The 17,208-nt window shown below is 42.2% G+C and overlaps 1 protein-coding gene across 5 annotated transcripts in view; it reads right to left on the reverse strand.

Moving 5' to 3' along the window:
- CPQ (carboxypeptidase Q) overlaps positions 1–17,208 on the reverse strand; it is a 167,657-nt gene that overhangs the window by 133,727 nt on the left and 16,722 nt on the right. For 3 of the 5 annotated variants that reach the window (XM_087734969.1, XM_087734961.1, XM_087734986.1), the window contains one exon: positions 8,612–9,071. In XM_087734969.1, the coding sequence (XP_087591095.1) occupies positions 8,612–9,038 (427 nt within the window). In that variant the 5' untranslated portion in view covers positions 9,039–9,071. The remainder of the gene's footprint in view (positions 1–8,611; positions 9,072–17,208) is intronic. The other 2 variants (XM_087734979.1, XM_087734994.1) reach the window with 1 other exon arrangement.

Below are 17,208 nucleotides of genomic sequence, written 5' to 3' on the forward strand. Positions count from 1 at the left end.
TCTAAAATCTGTCACAGGCAGGACGAAGGCAAGACTGATTCCAGTTACTCTTTATTAGCTACAGAAAGTCCAATTTTTTATTTATATATATATATAAATAAATAAATAAATAAATAAATATACATAAAAGCACCTGTAAATCAGCTGTCTGCAACATTGCCATACATCAGAAGTCTGATTCTTGGCATGAGCAATTCTGTCTGGAGAGTCACCTCCTAGCAGCTGCTTACCTGCCAGCAATCATGCCAGAAGTAGATTAGTTCAAAGGGAATTCCCCATGAGGTAACTTATTCTCCTCAAGATTAAATGCAGTGAACATTTAAGCCATTTTAGTATCTGCAGCTATGCATGTGTCTGCATCAGTAACAGGTTTCAGAGAAGGGTAAGAAAAAAAGGGAAAAACCACCCTACTATCAGATTTTAAAAACTGATGAATCTCTACTAAAACATCAAGGAAACTTCATACAGAATATTGTTGCTGCTCTTGGCCACACCAGAGCAAGGCATGGCAAGACTTCACCATACTGAGTTTCAGGAATTCCTGAGATTTGGGAACCCAGTCTCTACTGGTTTTTATTTATTACTATCCTAGAAACACTCAGCTCATAAACACACAGAAGTTCAACCTAGTTAGTTACAATCAAATGCTGTATTAAAGGAATAATTTAGCAAAGGCAGAAAGAAATATTCCTGATTAGTCAATTGTGGCATTACTGTCTTTTTTTTTTTTCCCTCCCAGTCTCGTTTTTCCATCCAGTTAACAGCAACAGTCCCTTGGAGATCTCGTTACAAAACCAAATGCAGCCATCATTAATTCGACAATAATTTTTTTTCAATAACAGCAAGTGAACAACTCACCCCTACATACCTTCCAAATTTCATTTACTTCACACTGTGTTAACATCAGAATTATGATTTCTCTTACAAATCACGCTATGGAATAGCGATGCTGCTGATCCACATGCACTGAAGCTGCCACTGTCAAATAAATAATCTGATGGGCAAGGCAATTTTTGCTTAAAACAATTAAAATATGGTATTTTTAGGTCTAGACACAACAAAGCTGGAAACTACATCAACTAAGTCTCTGCTAAACTTCCCTGTGTGTTATATATTTAAAATTTTTGCATCCTAAGCATAAAATACTGCCTGAAATATCAACACAGAGAGTCAACAACACATCTAACTGTTCTGGTACTGGTGGAGATTTTGGAACTGGGGAGGAACATACCTGAAACACGTCCTGGCCTCTGCAGTCATGATAGCAAGAGGGAGATAGAGTGCTACCTCCCCATTCATCAGAACCAGGCATCAGGACACCAGGACCAGGAAACCAAGAAGAAGACAAAGGAAGAGTAGGAGCAGCAACACACCATGAGAGCAGGGCACGAAGCCTACCTGATAATCGCAGCCCTGCCTTGCAAGCTAGTGACATCAGACCATGTTTATTCCCTCATTTCTTGTCTACTGGATGGCTCCCACTTCTCAGATTTCTCCACTTCCACCTCAGCTCTCCCACAAAGCTAATTTAGCCTGGAAGTGCCGCATCAAGGTATACTGTACTACATGCCGACCCTAAGCACCCCAAGCTTTTCTGACCTTGGCCTGCCTAATCCAGTTGCCTTTCAGACTTGACCACCTCCCCAGGATAAAAGTACCATGCCTCTACTTCTGTCAGAAATGGCCCACATGCACTGTCTTGTGCCTGTTCGCAAGGTAGCTTCTTTCACAGAGTTACAGAGAACCTAGAATTTTTTTTTGCATGGGTCACAAGAAAGATCTGCACACATGAAGTTATAACGTAGCAGCTGGGATGTGCAGTTCTCCTGTAAAGATGGCAGTCTGGGACCCTGGATGCCACATCACACTGCACAGAACCAGAGTATGTGCCAGGATCAATACTCCTGGATGAGGATCTAAGAAGATGAAGCATGCAATGGGGAAAAAGTAGATATATATGTCTGGAGATAGAGAAGAAAAGTAGTTGTTGAGACAGGTCAAAGAAAATAAGGGTTTGGAGAGTAGAGGGAAAAGGCAAATATATTCTTGAAAACTAAGTAAGATTGGAGACCTGGCATTATATCCTATTTAGGTTCAGCATCCCCTAAAATCAGCCCAGAGAACATTCTTTCCCTCAACTTCTAGCTTACCTCTTAAAAACATGTTGCTTTTGAGCTCTCTCCAGCAATTAGTACAGCTTTCCCCCAACGCCCCACATGATTCAACAAGATTTTCAGAAAAACAAACCCAAATTCTGGGTCCATCATGAACTCATCAAATTAAGGCTTGGTGTCAGGCTGAAGCAAATCGAAGATTCATATCATCACTTTTTTTTTTTCTCCCTCAAAAATTATTAGCTTGTACTGAAAATTTAAAATACTTTAACACCTAGAAACACATTTGCTCTATCAACACATATCAATATGTATTGATGTAAGAATTATAATATGAAGAGAAGATTAAATATATCAGGGGAACTGTGGAACGAAGAAGGCGGCTTTTATCAGGAAGAAAGATTTTGTAAAATAGGAATATACTTCTGGAAAATGTGACCTCACCTACTCTGTGGAACAGCAAAGAGAATTACTTCATGAAACTAAAATTGCATAGGAGAGTTATCCAAAAGGATATGAGGCTATTCAGCTCTGATGCACAGCACAGAGACTAAACCTATTACTCTGTTCTTTAAGAAGAACACAGAGAAAAATAAACACTATATAACAGTTACATTTTTGACAAATATGACTTACTATTTCCAGCAAGTACTGGATCTCATTAGAACGGTTTGGTTTCTATAACATGTTGCTTACTGTGCAGCAGTAAATCCTAGCAGCAAAGGGGTTGGACTCAAACCCAGGCATGAAGCCTTGGACACCAAAAGAGCAGGGCAACAGGTCTGGTTCTCCCCGAAGCAGCCCTGCGCAGGACACAGGCTTGCTATGCAATGTCTGGGGAGAATCAGGCACCCAAGAACAGGATCCAGAAGAGCCAGTTTCAGAGCACACAGGTATCTAAGACAGAAAGTACCGAGGGCAACCATTCCCTCCTTAGCGAGTCAAGAGGCCAGTCGCTGCAGGCTGTCCCCTGGGAGGGAAGGTGGCAGCGCCACTCAGCTGCGCATGCGTTCCCCACACATGCAGAAAATCACACTCAAATCCTGCCTCCATTAGTGTGAGGCAGGAGCTTCAGCCTGGGCTTACCATCCTTGAGGTAATCACCCTCAACTCAGCAACACTGAAACGGGCCAAGTCCTGAAAATTCAATTTTTTGCCGTTGCCAATCTGTACAGTTCACTTGAACATTGATTAAAGCAGTGACTGGAACCCATCTCCTTCCCAGACAGCATGTCCACCTCAAAGCCACACAGCTACTCCTACTCTCTAAATCTTTGAAATGCCACTGAAGCAACTTTTGGCCCAGACACTGGGCCACTGAACACCACAGCATCTGAGGTCCTTCATGGACGTCATCTTTTACATTCCAAGAAAAACAGTAGCATAATTATCATACCACAAGCAGCACTGCTCGAAGGAATAATAAACAATCCAGGCACCCAATACTGAGGCTCATGGTCTCAAGATGTGAATCAATAGCTCCTCCCACATAGAAAAACAGGGACCCAGTGAAGACAGAAGGAGGTCTTTGCTGTGCACTGTGCTCTCACGCCTACGACTCTCTCCAACCCCTGTTCTCAGCACTGAACCCCTCATCGAAGGGGGTACCCCAGTCCCTCCAGAAGGATCTCCTCCTCTCCCAGTAGGTGAGTGGTCATCCAAGATGCTGGCAACTCAAGGGTAATTACTCTGATACACATTAACTTTTTTGTTGGCCTTTTGTTCACCTAGATGAATTCCCTAATCTACTTCACCACTAAGAAACAAAAAACGAGAGTCAACACTGGGAAAAAATACACCAGCCACGACTGCGGCCAGACCACTTCTTTCAGCAGCATCCCTGGCTTAAAAAGACTGTGAGCCTACAGCAACAGCACACGCCTTCAACAGCTTTGAGACACATATTATCACCATTTTATAAAAACAGTCTGGAACTATTTTCATGTTATCTAAGTGGCAAAACTCCCACCACCTTCTATAAGAGCAAGACTGGACCAAATGTTGTTGATAGTTAAACAAAAAACCCCACGACTTGAACACAAAAACTAGGAAAAAGTCTGCCAATACTTCATATTTATATTATTTCAGTTTTGCTGCAACAAACAGTACTTAGAAACCAGAGACTGTTCCTTTTTTGAGGAGACATTTCGGGCAGGCTGCATTCTGGGTTTGTTCTACTTGTCAGTATTTCTTTAAAATGAAAGGGCAGGGTCACCCATCAGGAAAAAAACGAGTGCATTTTAAAACACATGCAAAAAATATGAATTCTTTGATACTTTATGGTCAAACATCTGCTAAACTACTACTTTCCTTCAATTATAGGATTCTCAAAGCAACAATTATATCTATTTTCCTCAGAATTTGGGGAATATAATCAGTACTACCAGAAATCAACACAGTCTCTCTATATATATCTGTATGTTTTGCCAATGTTGAAACACTGGAAATGAGACAAGGACATTGACTAAATATGGTAAACCTCCAGTTTGTCAGCTCCCTAAACTGAGCACTTTCTAACATTCAACCCTGTTTGTTACCTAGAAAACCATTTCTTCGAGGTGGTGACCATTTTCAATCTCTGCTGACTTCTGGAAATTCAAGCCACTCTGTGTTTAATGTTTCTCCTCTCCCTGTCGCTAAGACAGGCATGAAAGTTACTCCCTCCTTGTAAGGAGATCAAAGACAGTGAAAACTTTCTCTTTGACCCAACACCTTCAAATTTTGGGATACATTGAAAGGGAAAAATTTTTTTTTCCTCTTCAATAAAAAAATATAACCTTTTCTGTGCTGCTCCTTTTTGCTGTGTAAATCAGACTGAATCTGGAAACTTGACACCCTGGCATGTTGCCCAGTCCTAAAGAAGAAAATAGGGAAATGCGGATTTTACCCATAAGATCACAAGGTACCGAAAAGCCTCCTGCACATCATCAGAACTGTTCCAACCTTGAGTGAGCCAACCAGCTCTATGCCAAACTCATATCTGAGCCAAAGTGGGCAAATCCCAGCAAATCCAATAAACGGGCAAAGCTCTGTGCACATCCCACAAGATTTTGGGTTAGATAGAAGACCTGCAGGAAGAGACACTCCTTGTATCCTGGAGTCAATGCTGGCTTGGGCTCCACAGCTAAAATACTGCTACTGTTTAGGGCTTCCTGTTCCTGCCCCGAAGGATTGTGGATTTTTTTTCCACACGCTCGCATGGCATATGCCGAAATGGAAAATGAGCAGCGTCAGCATGTGCTCTGGCCATTGGGTCACTCTTAGGAAACACTGGTTTGAATTTCCATGGACAGAAGGGAAAATAAACCCTGAATTTCCAACACCCAAAGCCAGGTTTCTAACTGCTGTTAGGCTATTGCCATGTTAATAAAGAGGCTTCAGAGCACTAGCTCAGGGAGCTGAGCTCTGAGGGCACCGGGGGCCACCAAGTCCAGCACGAAGTGCTAAGCACATCCAGAGAGAAGCAACGTCTTAAGTTGCTGCCAAAGCTTCCTATTTTCTTAGCTCATCAGGTTTCAAGCCTGGGGGCACATAATGGGAAGGGAGGAATGCAGGACATTAACTGAGAAGATGAGAAAGCAAGAGATGGTCTCCTGTACCTCCTGATGGGATAGGGGTGTCACCCCTTCTCATCTTAACCCCATGCCCAGACCTTAAAAAAGTCCAGCCAATGCTGTCCTCTGGCTCTAAGTAGGCATCGGTAGTGTCAAGGAAGGGATGAATCTGTCAGGGCTCTACAGAGACAGTGGTTTGTAAACTGAGGAGTCTGAAAAGTATCCTGATAGGAACACTGATTTAAAGCATGCAATAACTGTCAAGCTAAGACCAAACACCTTCAGGGATCCCCTGCACAGTCCACTTTAGAGGCAGCTCTGAAGGGTGTCTCTGCCCCTGGGCAGAACCCAGGTGCCAATGGCCAGATCATGGAGCCGACATGTGAAAGCCAGTCCTCGGCCTTTACCGCGTCCCTCTGGCAAAGCTTGGCACGGCAGCGGTCAATCTCCCTGGCCTGATCCCGTGCAGCAACAGGAGCGCAACGCCAGGAGAAGCAGCATCAAGCATCTCATATTGAATTGCATTGTTTTGATTACAGGATGACTCACACTCCCACAGCTTCTTGGCTAAAACAAGACAAATCAGAACTGCCGATATTCCCTCACTGAGGGAAATTGTTCAAATATTTCCGATGTGATTTAGGGCAGCCGCCTATTCCTTTTTCTCAGGAATAAGGCATGGTGACAGTCGCTGCTTAGAGCGGAGGGAGTGGATCTGAGAATGAATTCCTCGGAAGTGATGAGGCAGTGGTTTTAATAGTCTAACCACACATTTTTTATTCTGTGCTTGGGATGAGTGCGAGTTTTAGGACAGGCGCTTTTCTGAGCAGTACACCTTGCAATTCTCTTGCCCAGAGAGGCTGGTGACGAGCAGCTCTCGCCAGGCGTTTCCGTCAGCCAGGCGGCCGGTCCAGCAATTGGAAGAACAAGAGCCAAGAGCTCACCAGGGACCAGCTACCCCACATAACCTCCTCCAGCACGAAAACCTGTCACAGCTTGCAGAGAGCGTGATTAGACCAACAGGAATCATAACAGCCATGAACAGTAGGATAGATTTTAAATCAGAAGGTAAATAATTTAATCAAAATCATTCCACCAACTGTGAGAAACTGCCCCGCTCTTCTGTGAGAGATCTCATTGCCATGCAGTCTTCTAGCACCAACACATACACCTCTTCAGAAACACAGCAGATCTCAGAGGAAAGTAAAAAGGTGAGGAAGGATAATGTAGGTTTTTTAACATTACTCAGGATAAACCAGCGCTGGATAATACAATTTTATCTTCCGATACATCACCAACCACAGGTACTAGCCCAACCATTCAGTCATCAGTATAATAAGATCTTTACAGATGAAAAAGAAGGACATGATTAGCCTCTGTGAGCATTTTTAAACACATACATTCAGTATCTCTCTAAATGCAAACAGGCAAACCTAGGAGTAAGACCAGTCAAGTCCAAATAACTACACAGCTAAGAAAGAGAAGCGAAAAACAGACGTCTCAGGATGTGAAGTTGTTCGCCAAGATTAAATTACAGGTTCTCTTTGCAGGTTCAGTAACACTTGCTCAACACCTAAAATGCCATTTTAATTTTAGCTTCCTTTTTAGGAAGCTTGGAATAGGACTGAACAGGATATAAAATAAGTTGTAGGTTTCACCTTTGTTGTAAATATTCTCCTATCAAAGCACTAAGCCTTAGACATATAATGGGATAAACAGATATTATTAATGGTTTTAGTTTTGCATTTTAGGCATGTGTTTACCTCAATATGACAGAAATACCTCAGACAAAATTTACAGTAGCGGTTTCCCAAACCAAATAAGATTTATTCCAAACATATCTCAAATTACCTAGTTTTACTTTGTTGTATTTTGAAGGACTATATATTTTTTCTAAACAAAACAGCTTTTATACATTACTTGTTTCATTTCAAACAAGCTCACTATCACAAAAATGTACAATTCTTAAAAAAATTTATGAGTACCATGTTACCTTTTACTTCCTAAACTAAATTTATTTTCTCATAAAGAAATAAGAATGCTTTTGAAGTGGTCTAGGAATAAGTCTATTGTTACTTATGGAGACTAGTCACAGAAGGCGGCTGTCATCCAGCCTTTAAATAGCAATCCTGAGAAAGCCCCACATCAACACCTACAAAACCAGAAACTTATAAATCTGTTTGCAAGCAAGCTAACATTTTGGGGCTCAAAACACCTGAACTTTACTGAACCCAGTGAACAATCATTCTTGTTCCCGAAGTAACGTATCACACATGATCCGCTAAAAGACACCACGCAGATCAGTAACAGGTAAGTGCCAAAGACTTTCCAAAGTGCGCATGAGAGAGCGAGTAGAGAGAAGAGGGAGGAGGTGGAGGGGAGGAAAAGACAAACAGATACCAATTGCCACGCTTAGCGAGGGGCTGGCACTTTCCAAGCTCAGCACGAGATTCTCCTCCTCTTCCTGCTGTCTTGTTTTTTGCCAGAATGAAGTGCTGAGCTTGGCAGAACAGGGCACAGCAAGAAGAGCAGAAATCACGTGTCAACTCAACACCCCATGGAGAACTTCTCTGGCCAAAATGAAAAAAGAAGGGCTGGAAAACCCCAGATCACAAGAACAAGTTGCCCACCAACCTCACTGGAGGAGCAGAATCTTTGCAAATGAGGTTCAGCAGCGTTAAACAAAAGGGTATAGATTTAACAGAGAGCTCAGGAATCAACTCTAATTTTACAAGCTAGTTCAACCACACTGAATTAAACCGAACTGCATCATTCACCACCATGTCATCCAGAAAAGTCCCAGAAAAATAGCATCTTGTCTTGCAGAACTATTATAGCAGGAAGAAAACTTCAGTTTGTCCATTGAGAGAAGTTGTTGTTAGGGGTATAATACAGTTTGGCGTTAAAAAACAAGTGATACTTAATTCCAAAGGGAAGAGTTACCTTCTGGAGGAGTTGCAACACTGCTCCCAAGCCCCAAAATAGCAATGCTGTGATTCCTTGGTTCCAGCATCATTGCAAACTCTTCTCCTCTTTCCCAGTGTGGTATTTTCACAGGCTCCAGATGCACATTTTCCAGCCCATCTTCCTGCAGGGCACTGAACATATACTTGATGGCTGCATCTAAATTTTTTGAACCGCTGAGTCTAGGTCCTATGCTATCGGCAAAAACTGCTAACCTTTCATAGGATCTGTTCTGAGCTTTTCCATGAACGGCAAGATCAATAATAGCTTTAGCAATATCAGTATAGCCAGCTATCTCATTTTTAATGTCTTCAAACGTTTTTGGGTAACTGTCATCTCTTCTCAAAGATTTCCCAGCATACTGTGGTAATAAATTCATGAAAAATATTAAGAATGCATACTTCATTTTTTCTCTTTTTTCTTTTCCACAGATGGCCTGCTGAAGAGACAAAAAGAAAAAAAAAAAAAAGGAATATTAAAAAAAAAAATCATACAGCTATCAGAAATACCTTTTGTTATTTGGACTGGCAGACAAACCAAAATGAAAAGAAATCAGTTTATCATGAAAATGCTTTGATCAGAACTGGCAGGAAAGTAAACTCAACTTGGAGACACAATTATTGAAAGCAAATGAAAAAGACTTAGACCGCTGGACACAATCTTTGTTGTGGTCTTCATAAACATCCTTGGAATGCTGCATCTCTTTAAATAATCACATCCTTCACTGAATCAAAACCCAGGGCTGCTCCCATCCAGGAGGAGCTTTGCATCTCCTTTCTGCTAGGAGCAGGATTTGCCATAAGTGCCAAATCAAATGTCTTCACATGAAACATCTGGACAAAAAAATTTCTTAAACCATTCATGAATAAAAGTGCTTCTTAATCTCTACCTTCATAATCAGGAAAGCACTTTCTATTGCACTAGAAAGATGTCAGAGCAATTTAGATCCAATGCCCCCAGGAAGAAAGTATGAATTTCTTCATTTCATAAATCCATGACTACCAGAGAAACACAATTTCTTATTAACTGGTGTATCTCTTAAGGACTGACTTCAGCAGCACTGTAGAGAGGTGCAGCGCCAGGGGTGCTGATCCTGTGTTGAATACCAAGAGTTACCTTTGTTAACATTTTATAGTTTATCTATCTTATCATTAAAAGTTCTCATTATCAAGATCTTAAAAATTCTCAATCCCATAAAAACAATGGTTTGTCTATATTATTAATTGAACTGACAAAAAAACCTCTGGAATCAGTTGTAGTTGCAAAGGTCTTGTACAACATAGGAAATATGATTCTCCAAACCCAAAATACTAAGGTCTTTATACACAAAAGAAAATGTAATTGTTTCATTTTCCTTTGAATTTAAATCAGGCTGCAATTTGAATGATAAAAATTAGCAATAAGAAATAAAGCCTTTAAATCAGCTCTATAGCTGCACCTATTATGAGACTTAAAAAAACAGTAGTGATTAGTTACAGCCAAGTGAAGTGACAATTACTACTAGCCCAAAAAGATTTTGATTCAGCACTTTTGCCATTTTCATGGACTTTCATGGAAATACCAATATTTTTCAAAAAGAATGTAATTTGCCTTAAAAAATATTAATGCGAAAGGCAAATGTTAGCCTCTACTCTATAAAAGATGTTTTTCTTGGAAACAGTTGTTCTACAAATAGGGAAGGACTAATTAGCTGGCTAATATGGATAAAATATGGGTAAATCAGACCTGCATGGCAGAAGTATTACTAAAAGCTTTTGCTGTTAAGATTTCCACATTATTCTTCTTCCTTGTTTGTATTCATTTAGTATTCCTGGAGAGTTATACTCTTCATTTTATAATCACTGCCCTGAGGAATCATGACAATATACTCACTTTGTATTTTTGGTTCATGATGTTCTATGCATACAGAAAGCCAGTACAAAGGGGGGTGGGGGGTATGAGTGTGTGTACATATATACACATGTATTTGCATATATTATATCCACATATGATATTCACATGTAAAATTTAAAAAATCCTCCTTTATTTTCAGACAATTGAGCATTAATTCTCAGTCATTTTATGGAGTACCCAAGTTTCACAATAACCAAATGGCTTTGTAAATCATAATGCCAGAAGGGATCAGAGCATCTATCTAGCCTGATCACCACAGAACACTGATTGCAGGATATTCCTGAATTAACTCCCACCACTAGAAGCCACACAGCAAACCAGCAGTTGAGCCAATTCCTGAGAGAGTAAAGGTGAGGTTACATCATTTTTGTGCCTCTGGGAGCATGTGCCACAGTTGTATTTGAAGCTTACGCAAGCTCCATTCTGAATGATCTAAGCTAAGAAACCCCCTTTCCACCTATGTTTGCTACAATGAACCACAAATAGATGAACTTATTTTCTCAAGATGTTCATTCTGGACCATTTTCCAGCATTTGCTAAAAATAAATAAATAAAAATAAGCCTTTGAAATAATGAGGTTACAGTAACAGACAATGAATTCTGACATCGCATCTAGTATATATCTTGACCCATTTCCTCTCCTGTTCTCTATTAGTTTCAGTGTATTTATATTTCCACCTAGAAATCTTTGTCTCAGTGTAGGTTGCAGGGACTTCTCATTTGACCTGCCCTTGTTCAAGAAACATGTTGAGATAAACAAAAATCTGGGAAATTCAGATGTAAGTTTGGTAGTTTGTACAGTTGCCACTTCTGATTTTTTCTCAGGTTTTTATCCACATTATTCTTTCAAAGAAGCTTCACCTTAACAATGGCTGAGCATGCTAGGAGGAGCTGAACTACTACTCTCAGTAAAGAGTCTAGTTGGTACTAAGAATTTGAATGCTTATCCTTCCTGGATGTTACTATACAAAAGCACTAGTAACTTGAAAGCAGAACCTCTGCAAAGTCAGTAAAGTGTAGATCACACAATCACAGAATGGTTGAGGTTGGAAGGGATCTCTGGAAGTCATCTTGTCCAACCCCTCTGCTCAAGCAGGGCCACCTAGAGCAGACTGCTCAGAACCATGTCCAGACAGCTTCTGAGTATCTCCAAGAAGGGAGACTCCACAACCTCTCTGGGCAACCTGTTCCAGCTCGGTCACCATCACTGTAAAAAAGTGTTTCCTGATGTTCAGACTGAACCTCCCGTGTTTCAATTTGTGCCCATTGCCTCTGGCCCTGTCACTGGGCACCACTGACAAGAATCTGGCTCCATTCTCTTTGCACCCTCCCTTCAGGTATTTATAGACATTGACAAGAGCCCCCCTGAACCAAGGTGTTCAGCTACTTTTCTATCCACCTCTCTGTCTGCTCATCCAGCCCATACTTCATCAGCTTCCCTAAGAAGATCTCATGGGAGACAGTGTGAAAAGCCTTACTAATGTCAAGGAAGACAATATCTATCACTCTCCCCTCTACTACTAAGCCAGGCGTTTCACCATAGAAGGTTACCAGGTTGGTGAAGCATGACCTTCCTTTGGTAAACCCATGCTGAGTACTCTCAGTCATCTTCTTGTCCTTCATCTGCCTGGAAATGATTTCCAGGATTCATTGTTCCATATCTTCATGACTGAAGCGAGGCTGACTGGCCTGTAGTTCCCTGGGTCCTCCTTCTTGCCCTTTCTGAAGACAGGAGTGACTTTTGCTCTCTTGTGGGGCTCAGGTACCTCTGTCGATTGCCATGATCTTCCACAGACAACTGTGAATGGCCTTGCAATGACATCAGCCAGTTCCCTCAGCACTTGTGGATGTATTCCACCAGGGCCCATGGACCTATGGATGTCCAGTTTTCTTAAGCATTCCCTGACCTGACCCTCTTCACCAAGTGTAAGTCTTCCTTGCTCCAGACTTTCCCCCTCGTCTCAAGGGCCTGGGATTTCTGAAGGCTGGCTGTACTAATAAAAACTGAGGTGAAGAAGGTATTCAGTTCCCCAACCTTTTCCATGTCTTGTGTCACCAGGCCCCCTGCCCCATTCAGCAGCAGGCCCACCTTTCCCTAGTCTTTCTTTTGCTGCTTATGCCCTTACAGAAGGCCTTCTCGTTGCCCTTCACTTTCCTTGTCAGATTCAGCTCCAGGTGGGCTCTGGCTTTCCTAAACCCATCCCTGCACGCTCAGAAAGCATCTCTATATTCCTCCCAGGTCACCTGTCCCTGCTTCCACATTCCGTGCACTTTCTTTTTATGTCTGAGTTTTGCCAGGAGCAACTTGTTTATCCATGCAGGCCTCCTGGCATCTTTGTTTGACCTCCTGCTAGTTGAAATGGACTATTCTTGAGCTTGGAGGAGGTGATGCTTGATTATTACTGAGCTTTCTTGGGATTCTCTTCTCTCTTCCAGGGCCTTATCCCACAGGACTCTTATCAAGCAGAATTTTGAAGAGGTCAAAGTCTTCTCTCCTGAAGTCCAACACTGTGATCTTGATTTTTGCCTGGCTCCCTGCTCTCAGGATCCTGAACTTCACTATCTCATGGTCACTGCAGCCAAGGCTGCCTTTGACCTTCATATCACAACTAGCCCTTCCTTGCTTGTAAGTATGAGGTCCAGCAGAGCACCTCTTCTTGCTGGCTCCTCTATTACCTGTGTCAGAAAGTTATCATCAACGCTCTCCAAGAACCTCCTGGATTGCTTATACCCTGCTATACCCTATCTTCTAGCAGATATTGGTATGGTTAAAGTCCCCCATGAGCATCAGGGCCTGTGAATGTAAGGCTACTTCCAGCTACAGAAGGCCTCATCTACTTGTTTTTCCTGATCAGGTGGCCTATAGCAGACACCCTCTACAATGTCACCCATATTGGTCTGCTCTTTAATCCTTATCCACAAGCTCTCAGTTGGCTCATCATCCAACCCCAGGCAGAACTCCAAACACCCCACCTGCTCTCTCACATAAAGGGCAACTCCATCTCCTTTTCTTCCCAGCTTGTCCCTCCTGAAGAGCATGTGTCTATCCATTGCAGCATTCCAGTCATGTGAGCTATCCCACCACATCTCCATGATCCCAACAAGATCATAGCTCTGCAACCACACACAGATCTCTAACTCCTCGTATTTATTCCCCATGTTGCATATATTAAGCGTACAGGCACTTAGAAGCATGGATTCATCAGGGAGGTGATAGTGCCCCTGTACTCGGCACTGGTGAGGCCGCACCTCAAGTACTGTGTTCAGTTTTGGGCCCCTCACTACCAGAAGGACATCGAGGTGCTGGAGCGTGTCCAGAGGAGGGCAACAAAGCTGATGAAGGGTCTGGAGCACAAGTCTTATGAGGAGCAGCTGAGGGAGCTGGGGGTGTTTAGTCTGGAGAAGAGGAGGCTGAGGGGAGACCTGGTTGCTCTCTACAGCTACCTGAAAGGAGGTTGTAGCAAGGTGGGGGTCAGTCTCTTCTCCCAAGTAACAAGCGACAGGACGAGAGGAAACGGCCTCAAGCTGCGCCAGGGGAAGTTCAGGTTGGATATTAGGAAAAACTTCTTCACCAAAAGGGCAGTCAGGCACTGGAACAGGCTGCCCAGGGAAGTGGTTGAGTCTCCATCCCTGGAGGTATTTAAAAGATGGGTAGACGTGGTGCTTAGGGACATGGTTTAGTGGTGGACTTGGCAGTGATAGGTTAACGGTTGGACTCGATGATCTTAAGGGTCTTTTCCAAGCTTAACGATTATATGATCAATGGAAACAGAGGAGGCAACCCACAACATTTTTGTGAGAGCTGTCTGATCAGCTCCCAAGAAGGGAGGGTGACCCACCAGGCATGCATTCGTAAGATACCTCTGAAACGCCGGCTGTGCAATGCAGAATTAAGACACAGAAAGACTGAAAGGATTAAACCACATTTCTGGCATCCATAAATCACCAGAAGGAAAAAAAAAAAAAACAACAAAACAAACAACAACAACCCCCCCCCAAAAAAACACACACACAAAATTTTTGGAGTCACCAAGCCTAGCTCATATGATAACCAGTACAAACTGCCAGCCTTTCATAGGTCTTTATGGGTCTTTTCATAAGCAGCAAGATAAACAACAGCTTTAGCAATATAAGAATATTAAGCTATTCACTTTAACTATTCAAATGTTCCCTAAACTTGAGATCAAGGCAGTAACAAACTTGTCACAGTGAAGTGTCATTTTCCAAAAAGAACAACAAAAATCGTCTGTGATTTCATCTATGAATGACAAATCTATCACACAGATTTCCTCTCTCTCTGCGAGACAGACAGGGCAAAGGTCTTACACAACCAGGAACAGAAGACTCTAGGGTTATCTCAGGACACCGACAGAGAACTGCAGAAAGCCTTTTATAGTCTGAGTTACTGTTTATTTGTGGTTATACTGCACAGAGAGTATTGGTGTATTTTTACTGCTAAGCTCTGTACTTTCCCCATGTTCCTTCCCTTTGGACCAGTTAATTACATGCTCACAGACATCCTCTGCTAGAGACATCAGTAATTTTCTCAGGATGACCATGCTCGTTCTCTGATTTTTGCCAAGCTCATTATCCACGAAGAAGCAAGCAAGATAATCTGATTTCTGCCATAAGACAAATTCTTGCTGAGTGGAGTAATACAACAACTTTGTATAGTTAGTTTCAAAAACTTAAGGTTTGGGGGGTTGTTTGTTTAAGAGTTTGCAAAATCTACCAGACAAAGCTGATACATTTAGTTTTTAAACAGAAAACACAGGGGGATTGTTTAATTAGCATTGGCAACCTCAAAGAGCCCCCAGCTACCAACTTCATTCATTTTTTTCAATGAAGAAATGAAACCACAGTTATCACATTTCCTTTACTCTTCCTGGCCTCATTCAAAACCAGCATCATCCTCACTCCAAAGGCTGCCCCAGAGTAGCTGCATTTAAGAGCTGCATTTTTTTCCAGGAATTTCCCACTAAACACTGAGAACAGACATGTTTCCACAGTTTTTGTGGATGTAACATACTCCCACCATGCACAGTGTTTCACTACCTGCCACTGCACTGTAAGAGGAGCATAACTAAATTCAAACCCTGGGCAAGGACACAAGAATGGGAATGTAATTTATTGTGCTTTCCCTGAATAGTCCAGCATAATCTGGCCAAAAGCTAGCAGCGTTCAGAAATAATTCCCTGCTAGGTAAAGTAACATCATACTCACTTGGACTGCTATGCAGGAATCACTCGACTGCTAATTCAGGGAAAGAATAGCACATCTGTTGTCCCAGTCTCTGGAACATTAAGTTTATCACCCCAGTGAATCATCTGGGAAAAGAGACTACTGATTTTTGCACATCTCACTAGTTAGACTTAGCAAACGAACATCGCAGTGCCAGCCAAATTAAAAAAAAAATATATAATAATAAGACAGTCACAATTGTTCGATGCATTTAATTATTCACCTTATTTCTTGAGTAGAAGTTTAAAGCAAAATGAGATAGGAAGAAAACAGACTTTCAGGAAGTACAGTCCTTTCTCCCAGCCCTAGTAATGCATCTCATTCCATGGCTCTTTAGTACAAAAAAACCATTTTCTGAACTAGGGATAAGAATCTGGGAATCCCCTTGCCCTTCCAAGATGGCAAGAATGCTCATCAGAAGGTTACAGTCCCTCAGTCCCTCTATTTTATTTCTCTGACCCTATAAATCTTGAATGCATGGAAAGGACACAGAATGGTCTCATTCCAGCCCTTCCTGCAGCCTCATGTTTAGTACATTCTCCTAAAAAGTGAAGCTCTTAAGACCGTGTAAAAACATACAACTCCAACGTTTCACTTCTTCAAAGGGACTTCTAATCATTGGCATGTTAAGTGAAAAGTGGGAGCTGCCATTGCTCCTCTTCCCATTTTGAGCAGAACTGAAAGCCCTTCATATACGAGACACTGCATGTTTATGCCAGACGAATGTGGTCTCTTCAGAAACTTCAGCAAGGCTCAGGGCTTAATCATCTCCAGCTGAAAGGGTTACGTAGGCTCTCAGCTTTCCAAAGGCTACACTTAGGAACCATGGAAACTCTGTGGTCCAAAATGAGTACAAAGCTAAAAGGCAGTGATGTAAAATGGTTCCAATTGTTTTAGCTCCAGGTGGAGTGGATAGTGGGCATCCAGCCATGGCAGTACCTGGATCCATATACAGAAGGATGTGGTCTGAATACAGGCCACAGAAGAGAGAGATTTTGTCCTGCAAAATGCTAGCAGAACATTTCAAAAGCAAAGTCTGGAGCAAGGAAGGCATACCCTCGGTGGAGGAAGACCAGGTTAGGGAGCACTTAAACAAACTGGACACATATAAATCCATGCGGCCTAATGGGTTGCACCCACAAATGCTGAGAGAGCTGGCTGATGTCATTGTGAGGCCACTCTCAATTATATTTGAAAGGTATTGTCACTCCTGTCTTCAAGAACTGCAAGAAGTAAGATGTGGGGAACTACAGGCCAGTCAGCCTCACCTTGATCCCTGGCAAGGTGACAGGAGAAAATCCTTCTGCAAATTATTTCCAGACATAAGAAGGACAAGGTGACTTGGCATAGTTAGCATGGATTTACCAAGGGCAAACCATGCTCGATCAACCTGATGGCCTTCTAGAACAAAATTACTGGTTTGGTAGATGAGGGGAGAGCAG

Source organism: Nipponia nippon, unplaced genomic scaffold, assembly GCF_047370975.1.
Source record: "Nipponia nippon isolate SJK-2023a ecotype South Korea unplaced genomic scaffold, ASM4737097v1 scaffold_1, whole genome shotgun sequence".
Classification (NCBI taxonomy): domain Eukaryota; kingdom Metazoa; phylum Chordata; class Aves; order Pelecaniformes; family Threskiornithidae; genus Nipponia; species Nipponia nippon.